Below are 12,583 nucleotides of genomic sequence, written 5' to 3'. Positions count from 1 at the left end.
GAGTTGAGATGACACGCTAGCCCAGGAATTTTAAGCATGAGAATAGTTATGTTGATACTGTATTTTATTATTTCAATGACAGATTATGAAAAATAATATGCCAAAGAGAAGGTACACAGGAAAACCAAACAGCACTATAAATGCATCTACCACGTTGGAGGGACATCTTTTAAGAATTTCTTCTAAATGCCAAAGGTCTGCAGAGGTTGGTGAAAAAAAAACTTATGCTTAATCTGTACTGATGCTGGCGAGAAATAACTCCATGTGCCTGTAAATACCTATCTTCTTTCCCAAGTACAGAAGTGCACTCTTCTAGTCTAAACCTATGAGACATTCTAGATGGTAGACAGTAGGCAACAGTCCAACCACAGCAAGGGACCTCAGCAAGTCCTGGAATATGCTTCAATGCCTTGACTTCCAAGAAAGTTCTGATAAACTAGGTCTGAAATTTACTACTAGGACCAGAGATACATTTTGTGGCATAATGACCACATTCAGCATGCAAAAAATGTTTAGGGTCTTATTTCTTTCATCTCTTGCAACACTGTTTTTAAAGCAGCAAGATAGCCAAATGATAGAGGTATTTAAAAAAGCAAAAGAACAAAACCCCTAAACCCTATAACACATCAACCTAAGCAATCCTCTAAAGCCTAAGACTTGGGTTTTTTCCATGAAAGGCTGGGAGCACAGCTGAAGGCTTGACAGGATGGGAGTGGGGAAGGGTTTATAAATACTTGATACACAAAGCCTTGAGTGTCTTGGGACTGAATTCAGTAAGCCATCTTGGACTAAAAAAGGAAGAAAGAATTAAAAAGCTGGAACTTTTTTTCATTTGTCAGGACTGCCCACTGAAACACAAACATATCACTTATTTATGCAGCTGTAGCTGGACATGTTCAAGGTACTGTCTATTTGTCTGCTGCCCGATTGAACCAGCCTCCTCTCGTCTTCGAGATTTCCACTAGGCTTCTAAAAACATGTAAATAAGTATACTACCTGTATGTGCATGATTGAAAAATAGGCAGGGGTAGATTTCATTTTGTTTTTATTTTACATTTAAGACTGTACCTGATTTTGAAAGTGAGAGAAGCTTGGAAAGAGATGGAACACCCGAGGATATTTAACTCCCAACACACCAGAGCATGAACATGTCAAATACGTACGAGAAAAGTGCCAAGTCTTTCACACAACCATTAGTGCCTCTGCATTTGCTATAAAGAGGTTTCTTTAATTTCTTTTTATCAACTTGAGCTGTGAAAACAACTGCTTTGTGGCAAATGCACAAAATACCAATTAATCCAAAAAGGATTGGCTTTTAGTGTTTGAGTCATATTGAAAGACAAAATGATGTGGAGACAGACTACAGAGTGTCAAGGAACAGCAAGGGCAGGACTGCTCCCTAAGGGAAGGCAAGTCTGGACCCCAGGATGCCCAAAACACAGGCTGTGCAATGACCTTACCTATAGCACCAGAGGCAAGCACAGAAAGCAGTGACATGCAAGAGGTCCTACTGAAAGTTAAGTGATCATCAGGCAAGACAGGGTAACAGGCCAGGCTCCACCCAGGGATTCCACATAGCACTTCAGAAACAGGACTAGGGACAGACATCCCTAGGACACAGCTCAGACAGGAACCGAAGGCACCAGCCTGAGCTTAAATAGAACCCTTGGTCAGAGGACATGGGTGGAAGCCTGAGAAGAGACTGGTCAGGGCAACAATGACCCACTCGTGCTCTCGGCACCCTGATGCAGATAATATCAATGGATTCCTAAACAGAAGGATTCACTAACTCTGACAGAACTACAAATTTATGGTAAGTGTACTAATTCTAACTCTGCAACAGTTATGCTTCATGTTTCTGTGCAATGTCTCCTTTTGCAGAGAACATAGTCCAAGGAAATAAGAACACTAAAGGCTTTAAAAGTTTGATACGTGTATGAAAAGCCTTGTTTTGATAACACAGGGAGTTCCACTAAAAGTAGTGGGTTTGAGCTTTATCTCCACCTGCATGACTACTCCATTACACACCCACACTTTCCTGGAGTTTGTATCATGTAGCAACTGCTCCAATCCATCTGACAGACAACTGTGCAAAGATTAGAGTTTATTTCATTGCATCATTGTTAAATTGTGTGGTAGCAGAGAGAATTGGCCCTCAACTATGTATCAATATCCTGCTTTTTAAAAGACATAACAAAGTGTATTTAGTCATAAAGAAGCCTAGCTTATTAAACTATTTCTTTCTGGGTAATGTTCAGTGACATGCAGTCACACCAGTCAGCAATAAATTATCAACTGAATAGTGTATCTCTATGCATAACAGTTAAATTAATCTCCTTCCTTAAAGATGTTCTGATTGCATCATCCTTGTTCATGGTTGAGCAATACCTTACTCCCAAGAACTGCTCAGCTTAAGTCAATAAGCTGAAAGAAGTACAATACTCAGGCTCTAAAGGATGATAAATCAGAGCCTGGATGCTTTCACATACTCTAGAATCTTAATTGGAATGGAAAGTGTAGAAATTAATTTGGCTCAAGAAATACACAGAAGTACTAGACCACTAGATGAGCAATTTGTATTGACTAAATCCTACTGGTTTTATTGCCTGTTCACATACTGACCTAAATGTTTCTGGTGTGCAGTATTTTTCATATTTTAAGAAGATACACTGAATTCAGCTCAGCTACTTATATTAATAAAGTAAGCACTTATCGTTGTATCAAAGGAGATGTTTGTAAATTTAACTGAGCTATAGCATTCATCTCGTCAATAAGCTGTTGAAGACCTCTTGCAAAAACTGAGAATATGCCTAGCTTTATAAATCCAAGTCATTCCATAAAAGTCTCCATGATAATCCAAATGAGGAAAGGATGTTTAAACTGTTTCTGAGATCAGCACAGTGTAGGAATCCCGTGAAGGTATTACTATCACCAAAGTACAGATGCTTCTGAAATACCACAACTGCACAGAAAACTAAGAACATCCAGTTATCTTGTAATCAGGGTTTTACCGTAACACACAATAAACCACACTGATGTTCAGAAAGTCTCATATCTATTGGGTAAATACTCTACTTTTTTTAAAATACCCATTAATAGAGATAGTCACCACTGTTCAATAAAAATAGTATATCTCTTTAACAGTCTAGATACATATTTATATCACATCCTATTGCAGTCAATAATGTGCATTTAAAGCCTTCAAAGTACGCATTATGAAAATGTGTACTTAAACAGTCCTGAAATGCATATTTACATAATTGACTAGTTTCTAACTTATCTAGAAAGCTATTGCAAACCTTTGTATTCACTCTTACACAGTTCTGTAGGGATTTTTATTTTTTCCTCTAACATTATAATTTAATATGCATGAGAATAAGTTAGGATTATCAGTCCTGTGCTTCCTAAAGTTTTGGGGCGTAACTTTCTGTTGACTTCTTTAGAGATAAATTTGAGTTAAAATCTTGTAATGACAAAAAGGTAAAAGGAAACAAATTTGTACTGCATTTCTAATTCTTTCTTGATACCATACTGATTGTTCAGTGAATTACGACACATACTTTGCCATATCTATTACAAGAAAACAAACTCATTATAAGAACATTCAACATGATCATGAACTTCCTGACTACAAGTAATATAGATGTCATACAGCTCAGAGTATGCAGACACATCTCCACATTATACACCTGATTTAGAGCCCAATTCTGCTCTGGGAAGAAACGTTCCTCATACTTTGAGATATTAGAAAGCTAGCTCACATACACAAAGTGTGATGATCTTGTATGTGTCTCCTACTGCATTCATTTTGTGTTTATGAAGTCAAGAGAAAAACATCAGCCACATAAATGGCCTAAAATTGCTTTGTCACTTTCACCTCAACCAAAGTACATACTGCAGTATCTTCATTTTTTTCTACAAGTCACCCTTTTGCAACTAAGTACTGTGTTTATTAAACCTACTTTTCAATAACTCTACAATGTGACTGCATAAACCTTCTGTGGGTGTTTTGTTTATACTTTCCAATAACTTATGATTCCATCATCAACTTCCATTAAATCTGCTAGAAGAGTGGATATGTGTTAAGATAATTTTACATTTTGTGAAAATCAGCAGGAGGCAGAGAAAGACTACCCTGCACATGCCTTGAGGCATGAAAGGTTAAGCAAACACCGTATTAGACTGCAGAGAATCAAAGATGGGGGGAGGGGAAGTTACTGTCTAAATGTCCCCCAAAACTTGATTGACTTTGACTACAAAGTCCATCAGTCACAAGATGTGAGCATAGGAAACTTAGCTTCCTAAGTTCCGGTACTCATGGAATTTACTTTTTTAATGGAAAAATTTGGAACAGATAATCAAATTTAAATTAATTACCTACTGTTCAGAATCTCATCACTATTTAAAGTCAACACACCACCTTCTCCTTCATGTAATTACTATCCAGGCAAATTAGAGGGTTGGTATAAGAATTTTAGTCATCTAAACAACTTGGGACAACAGGTGCTTGCTACAAATACAAAAGCGGTATACAGACCATAGAAAGCTTTGAGTTGGAAGGGATCTTTGAAGATCATCTAGTCCAACCCCCACTTTCACGGGCAGGGACATCTTTCACCAGATCTGGTTGCTCTAAGCCACATCCAGCCTGCCCGTGAACACTTCCAATGATGGGGCATCCTCAGCTTCTCTGGGCAACCTGTTCCAGTGCCACACCACCCTCACCACAAAAAATTTCTTCCTTAGGTTGAATCCTAAATCTACTCTCTTTCAGTTTAAAAGCATTACCCCTTGTCCTGTCAATATAGGCTTTGGTAAAAAAGGTCTTTCTCCATCTTCTAAACCCCTCTATATATTGAAAGGCCATAATAAGGTCTCCCTGAAGCCTTCTCTTCTCCAGGCTTAACAACCCCAACTCTCACAGCCTTTCTTCATAGGAGAGGTGTTCCAGCCCTCTGACCAGTTTTGTGGCCCTCCTCTGGACCCACTCTACAGGTCCATGTCCTTGTGCTGGAGACCCCAGAGCTGGATGCAGTACTCCAGGCAGGGTCTCACCAGAGCAGAATAGAGGGGGAGAATCACTTCCCTCGACCTGCTGGCCATGCTTCTTTTTAGGTAGGCCAGGATACAACTGGCTTTCTGGGCTGCAAGTGCACATTGCCGGCTCACATCCAATTTTGCATCCACTGGTACCCCCCAAGGCCTTCTCCACAGGGCTGCTCTCAAACCATTCATCTCCCAGCCTGTAACTGTGCTCGGGATTGCTCCAACCCAGATGCATGACCTTGCAACTTGGCCTTGCTGGACTTGCAAGAGGTTCACACAGGCGAACTCCTCAAGCCTGTCAAGGCCCCTCTGGATGGCATCCCCTTCCTTCTAGTGTATCAACTGCACCACTCAGCTTGGTGTCATCTGTAAATTTGCTGAGGGTGCACTCAATCCTGTTACAGTAACTCGCAGAATTAGCTCACAAAGTTGGCAAAACTTAAGAAATTTTGAACTAATTGGTATGAAGAAATGCATTACCTTGGAGATGCTGCTAAGTGATCATGTAAACTTAAGATAAGTAGAGAGTTAGAGTATGTGTGGTATGCATAACCAAGAACATCTTATTCATTAGGAATAGATAATGGTAGATTAGTCAATGCTGGATGAGAATCAAGTAAAAACCCTGTCCTTACCTTACCTTGCTTAATTTTAATACTAAAATCAACACCCACTTGTGCATAATGAGTATGTAAATATGAGACCACCTTAGTATAATGAACTGGACAAGAGCATGACATGCTCAAAAGATCTTTTCATTATATAAGTTTGTGTAGCCTATCACAATTTTTGCCATTATGTGTTTGCTTGTCACAAGACTGTATAAAAACCTCAACCTTTCTTTCTAAAGGTGTACAGGTATTTGGAGATCTCGCACCCTATACTGCAGTATAGCAATAAAGACAAATACCTCAACTTGATGTGTTGATTGGCTTATTGCACACTGGATGAAAGAACCCAGCTTTTGGGACAGCAATCCTACTATCTATTGTTGTTGAAGAAGATATTAAATAGCATTGGTCCTAACACAGACACCACTCATTACTGGTTTCCATCTGGATATTGAGCCATTGACTGTAACTCTTGGGACAAGGATGTTGTGGACGACATTACCACAGAACCTGGCAAAAGATGAAGCAGCATGCTAAGAGAGAAAGTTCTCAGTTGAAGAGACCTATCTGCAGTAATAAACAACCAGGAACATACTACAAAGTACTGCTTTTAAAATTCTCTCTCTGTTTTTCTCCCCAGTCCCCTAAATTTATTCCACAGTGAATTGTTTTCTCTAAAACTAGTACGTTAGCAAAATCAGACATTGCTGAAGCTCTGTACCTAGGCTCAGCAGATGTGCTCAAAGAGTAAATGATTTATCCCACCTAAAACATGCACTGCAAAGCCTAGATAAAGTGGACCAAATTTATGTCAGAGGAAGAAAGGTTTAAACCATCTGAATCTGAGTGTCACCTACTTGTAACACTTCTGAGTATATTTGAATGTGAATAAAGTGTTAAATTAAGTTTCACCTTTAATATGAATGTACCCCACTGGTATGAAATTTGAACCTTAGAAGGCAAAATGAATTACATAACACGATATACAGGGATTTACCAGCAGGAGCTAAGGAGGCTTTATCTGCAGCAGTGTCACAGCCAATGGCTTTCACAACGTGTAACACTGCTATGGCTAAATGGCCCATTTTCCTCAGATTGAGGATGTGCTTCCTGCATGGTACATATGTGTAACTGAATGAAATTAAGAAAAGGGGAATGCAGGCCAAGCTACAAGAAATAACATATCTTGATAGAAAATTTCATAGTTCATCAAAAGCTCTTCCAAGGGAAACGGAAAAACCTCCCCCACTTGGGAAAATAATCAAATAGATACTTTTTAGTAAAAAAACTAACATCATCACTTTGCAGCAGTAAGTAGGAATCCAAATTATAGACTCAAGTTTTGGTTGCACCCACTACTGGCAAAAGAAATCATAGGAAAGTAGTTCTTCCTAGAGAGGATCTAAATATGTAGATATAAAAAAGTAAGCTAGCCAAATTTGAGTTGAAAGTAATAAAATTTGGCACTTCATATACTTCCCCTCAGTAATGTTTCTTTAAATAGTGACAAAAGCTGGTTTTTAAAGACATCATCATCATCCATTTGGACTTCAGTACAATCACTGCTAAGAGCCTGATTCTGCAACAAAGACAAAAAGAATTTTACCATTGATTTCAACAGTCACATGACAGCCCTTAATATTGCAGTTACATGAAAGAAAATACTATTTTGGTTAAAAAATAAAGATCCCACAACCTGAAAAATCAGCTGTGATGAGAAAAGGAAGTAATGAATATTTTGCCTCGTTAGCTTCAGTGGCAACCTTCCTGTTGGGAAAGAACTTTGTTTTTTCTCATTTGGAAGTCCCCTGCTAGAGAGAGAGGCCTCAATAAAGTAATTGTCATTGTTCATGACAAAACCTTTGTATTTAACCCATTTTAAGGACAAACTTGATGCAATTCCTGGAGCCAGCTTACAGCTATCCCAGTGAAGACTAAACTTAAGAAACCACCAAGAAGCTTGTTTTTTCGAAGATGAATTTGCAATCCTTCTCACACACGCATGCAGACAGACAACGCAACTAAAAGTGAGAGAGCTTAAGGGCCTCAAAATGCCTGTGGGCTTATCAAAACCTTTTACAGAGCCATATTCACACTAGCAGTCAACCAGTGTGTCCGGTACCTTGGGCTTCCAGCAGTCAGTCTAACTCATAATATCCAGTCATCTGACAGGATGCTCATTACCTCAAAGAGAAATCTGAGGTAGTTACAAAACTGTTCATGGAGTCTAACGTCAGCGGTCAACCATGGGCTTGACTCATCTCTTCTAAAGAATCAGACTGATGCCACAAGTTAAAAGCCCAAAACTTTTGAGAAGAATTTGCCTTTCTCATTTGTAAATGCTGAAACTCTGAGGAATCCTTGAGATTCCAAGGAAAGAAGTTTAGGACACCTATACCTCTGAAAAACATACCTGTGGGCTAATAAATAACCAGTTACTGGCAGAGATAACAAAGTCAAGAGAATAACTATTACAGCAACCTAATTTAAAAGGAAAACCATACTGTATATGCTTAATTTGGAAATGGTGCACTTTCCTTTTGTAAGTCTTTAACATTATGTGATCTAACAGGGAAAACAAATCTGAATTCAAACTTTGCTTCCCAATGCAAGGCTAGTGCAATATCGTCAGATTCCTGCAAATGTGGTTAAAACAATACACACCACTACTAACAAAATCTACATATGCTAATGAGATAAAAGGAAGTAAACACGATGATGACATGAAACAGCTAAAGTAGCAAAAACTCTAGTCAGAACAATTCTTCAGAACGACAAGTTGATTACAGATACATTGCCCTCCTCCCTCAAGTTGAATAACTAAAGGATCATGCTTTCTTACCTGAGTAACATGCTTTGAAAAATGAAGTTTAAAAATTATTGTATTATGACAATACAACACTCGGTACTTCCTGTCATGACTTTCTTACCAGAGCGTTCTTGCTTACAAATGGCAAGTGAGGAAGCATAGATGGCACTTACTGAACTCTACTCAAAATCTGTTCTCCCTTCCTGAATACTGCATTCCTGCTCTTCTTTCAGAAGAATATTTCCATGCCTATCTTTCTACGATCAGCGCTGAGTATCTATGGTCCTAGGCCTACTCCCTCTGCAGTAACCTGCAAAACCATTTGAATTCCATAGGAGTAGGAAGAGGTTCTCTCAGAAGTTAAATAACTACAGACTCACCTACTTAGATTTCACCTTTGAAACACACTAATTTCCTTCTGGCTTGTCTTCCTGCCCTAAAGGCTTTCTTACCATCTCCTTCCTGGGAGGAAAACAAGCTGTGAATTCTCCTTCAGCCAGATCAAGGTTCAGACCACAGAGGTGAATTATAAAATAGAGTTTTCCGAGTCGTAAACAAGTCACACAGCAAGCCTGCGATTCCAGGCAAAGGCCGCTTCACCAGGCCGTTTTTGCCCATTTGTGTAACTCGGCCAATTACCGGCAGCCTTTGGGACTCGCAGAAAAGAAGCCTCGTTTCTAAGGGGGTTTGCTCATTCTGCAGATTTGTTTTGCCATGGAAATCTCGCGCACGCTGGGAGAGGAAACCGGTTTTGTAGCGACACCTTCAAACACGCTAAGGAGCTTTGCAAACCCCGCGTCCTCTGTCGCAAACACACGAGCTTCCAAGGAGCAATTAAAGCAGAGCTCCAGCACCGAGACGAAGTTCTGCCCCCGGTGACCTTCCCCGACGCGCGGGCTGGCAGGATCCAGTCAGGGAGCGGAGCTCGCTCAGTCCGGCTACGCCTCCGGGCTCCCCGTCCCTACGCCCAAACCACCGGCGCCCCACAACTGCCGCCAGCGCAGCGGGCTCCCGCCGCCCGGCCCCGGCACCACGGCCCCGCCACGGCCCGCGGGTAAGCAGCCCCCAGCCCCGCGCGCCGGTCCCGCGCGCCCAACGGCCGCCGCGGCCTGGCCCGGCCCGGCCCGGCCCCGCGCGCCCAACGGCCGGCCCTCCCCGCCGCCGCGCACCTGCCGCCCGGCGGCCTTCGCGCCGGCCCCCGGGGCCCCGGGCGGGCACGCACCGCAGCCCTCTCCTCCCCAGAGCGCGGACAAAGCGGCCGCAACGCACCTGCTCCCGGGGAAGGGGTGGCGGAGGAGGTTCTCGCCCCGCCCGCCCTCATCTCTGCGCCCGCCGGCTCCCCTCCGCCGGCTCCCCTCCCCGAACCCCACCGTCCCGCCTTCTTCGGGCCGGGCGAGCCGCAGCAGCGGCAGAGAGGTGCCCCGGCGTCTTGGGGGGGGGGGGGGAGTGTGAGGGGGGGGCCCTACGCCCACCCCGCCCCCGGCATCCGCCGAGAGAAACAAACTCTGGCCGCTGCTGCTGCACGCTGGCTGGATCCGCAACGTAAACAGGCCGGAGGGAGGCACGGCCGCCCGCCGCCTCCGCCCGCGAGCACCGGCGGCCGCCCCGCCTTGCCCCCGCCGCCCCAGCGCTCACCGTAGAGAGGCGCGGAGGCTTCTCCCTTCCTCGCCATCGTCTCCCGGTGCCCTCCGCGCCGGCACAGCCAGGGGCCCGGCGCAGCCAGGGGCCCGGCGCCTCCGCCCGCCGCTCAGCCCGCTCTTTGTTGCCGTGAAGGCATGAGAGGCGGCGGCGGCCGGGCAGCCTCCCGCTCCGCTCCGCCGCGGCCGCTCGGAACACCGCCCGCGCCCCGCGCTGACCCTCCCGTCCCGTCGGCTCCGCGGCCGACGCCTGCGCCGAGCCCGCGGGGGCGGTGCCCGAGCCGCGCGGGGCGGGGGGGGGGGCCGCGGGCAGAGGGGCCGCGCCGCGGGCAGGCGTGGGGGCGGCAGGGCGGCCCGCAGCCGGCGGCAGGACCGCACGCCCCCTCCTCGGGACGCGCCTCGCTAACTTCGGGTGGGCCCGGCTCCCGCCGGCAACTTCGGCGGCTGGTGGCAGCGGGCGCCGTACCTGGCGGGGTCCGCGGCGGGGGCGTCTCCATCCTCTTCCCCCCCCCCCTCCGCCGCCGGGAGGAGCGCCCTGCCGCGGAGCGCTGGTCGTCGTCCCCCCCCCCCCCCCCGCGAAACGTGACGGCCAGCAGCCGGGTCGGCTCCGGCTCGGGCGCCCGTGCCGCTGTCAGGGCGGGCAGGCTCTCCCTTTCCGTGCCCGTGCCCTGAGCCCGGAGGTTTTGCCGCGGGGAGGAAGCGGTCCCGGTCCCCCCCGGTCCTGGAGCCGCTCGCTGCCCGCCCGGGCCCCGCCGGCCCCGGCAGCCACCTTGGAAAGCGCCTCCTGCCGCGGCCCCCGCCGGAGCTGTCCGGGCCGCCCGTGCTGAGCTCCCGGGCCGGGCCGGGCCGAGCCGAGCCGAGCCGAGCCGCCCCGCCCCGCGAGGAGCAGCCTCCGGCCCACGCGAGGAAAGGGCGTGAGCTCGCAGGGGCCGCTGAGAGGTCGCAGCACCATGGCATGCTCACGGGGAGCTGGGTTTTCTGTCCCCTCCTGACCGGGAGGCATTTTAACACACCAGTTTTGGGTCCTGGTGGGGGCTATTCTCATGATGCGGTCAAAACCCAGGTTCGGTCCTGACAAACACAGATTGCTGGTCACAAACTTTCCTTCAGTTGTCATCCGCCTCCCTCTGTTTTATCTGAATGGGGCAATGCCACTTAAAGAGCAATTCGCCTGACTGCTGAGATCCGGTTTGAGTCGTGACAGCCCAAATCATTGCTACAGCAGAAGGATGCTACGTTCAGATGTCACACTGCTGTTTATCCATTAGTCCGCTTTTAGGGAAACTCCACTAAGTCCAACACAAGGAACATTTTGTATTGAAAACATTTTGAAACAACCCTGTATAATTCTTGAGAGAAGTGCACCTGTAGGCCATCATTTACATGTTTCCACATGAACAATGTGAGGAAAAGGGACTTCCCAAGGCTTGCAAGTAAAGTCACTCTTTCAAAAATTGGCTTCAGACCCTCAAAGGCACACGATTATTTTACTCATGAGTAAATTAATATGCATAGATCATGGAAGTTGTTACTACACTTGTATTGAAACATAAACCAGCCACGTGTGCGTTAGAGGCAGTGACGGTATGTGCCTCCTCGGCAGTGAGCACACCGCCAGGTCTTGTAGAGCTAGCTGCCTCGGCTAGTTTTAAGAAAACTACATCAGGCATATGTAGCACCTTATCCATCCTCCCAGAGGCCTCAGTTCAGGCCAATTGCTCTGATAATTATGGAATTTCACATATGCAGTTTTGTCTGCTAGTAGTGGAAGTACTGGGGGAAGTTATTTCCCCCTCTGCATTAAATTGTGAGGATTTATTTGTCCTTATAACTCTTAAAATTGGTAGTCGCTTCCTCCAGTTACCCTATTTCATCAGATACTACCCAGGCAGAGGTTTATGCATTTTGTGCACCACCAGTGGTCTGCAAAGTTAATGAGAGTTCCTTCTTAAACCTAGCCCACCTATCCTCTTAAGCCACTTACCCGGTCTAGCTACCCAAGATGCCTGTCTGCGTTCCAGGAAATGGATCCCAAGGGTAAACACCTGATGTGGGAAAGGGATGACATACTTTGCTACCTAAGAAGAAATCTTTATTTCATCTCAGTGTTGATGACTAGAGAACAATTCCAACAACCTCACCTATAGAAAGAAGAGCTGCTTGTGTCGGAGACTGAGTCAAATGTGAGAAAAGCTGTGTAGGACAGTTTTGTAAGAAGCAAGGTGGTGGGTTAATGTCTTCTGGCTCATTCTGATAAGGCATGGTAACCTGCAGGTAGCAGGGCATGACAGGATTTGCTAGTCAGAGCTGAAGTAGCATTCTCATAGAAGTTTCAGTATTATTCTACAGCTCAGTGTTACTCTGTTCCCTTTCTGCAGAGGGGTGTGTGTATCTATATATAGCCTACTTTCAAGAATGGACATTGGGATCTCAACAAACTACACAATAAAAAACCTAGGTAATGGAGTTTGTATAGCCAG

At 45.5% G+C, this 12,583-nt stretch overlaps 1 protein-coding gene across 1 annotated transcript in view; it reads right to left on the bottom strand.

The window, feature by feature from the left end:
- Nucleotides 1-10,311, bottom strand: part of SLC44A5 (solute carrier family 44 member 5) — a 105,521-nt gene extending 95,210 nt beyond the window's left edge. The window contains exon 1 of the mRNA XM_049808621.1: nucleotides 10,102-10,311. Coding sequence (XP_049664578.1) covers nucleotides 10,102-10,138 — 37 coding nt within the window. The 5' untranslated portion in view covers nucleotides 10,139-10,311. The remainder of the gene's footprint in view (nucleotides 1-10,101) is intronic.
- Between the last annotated feature and the right edge of the window lie 2,272 nt (nucleotides 10,312-12,583).

The sequence above is a fragment of the Accipiter gentilis genome, chromosome 8 (assembly GCF_929443795.1).
Source record: "Accipiter gentilis chromosome 8, bAccGen1.1, whole genome shotgun sequence".
Taxonomy (NCBI): domain Eukaryota; kingdom Metazoa; phylum Chordata; class Aves; order Accipitriformes; family Accipitridae; genus Astur; species Astur gentilis.
This window is presented reverse-complemented; position numbering and strand designations above follow the sequence as displayed.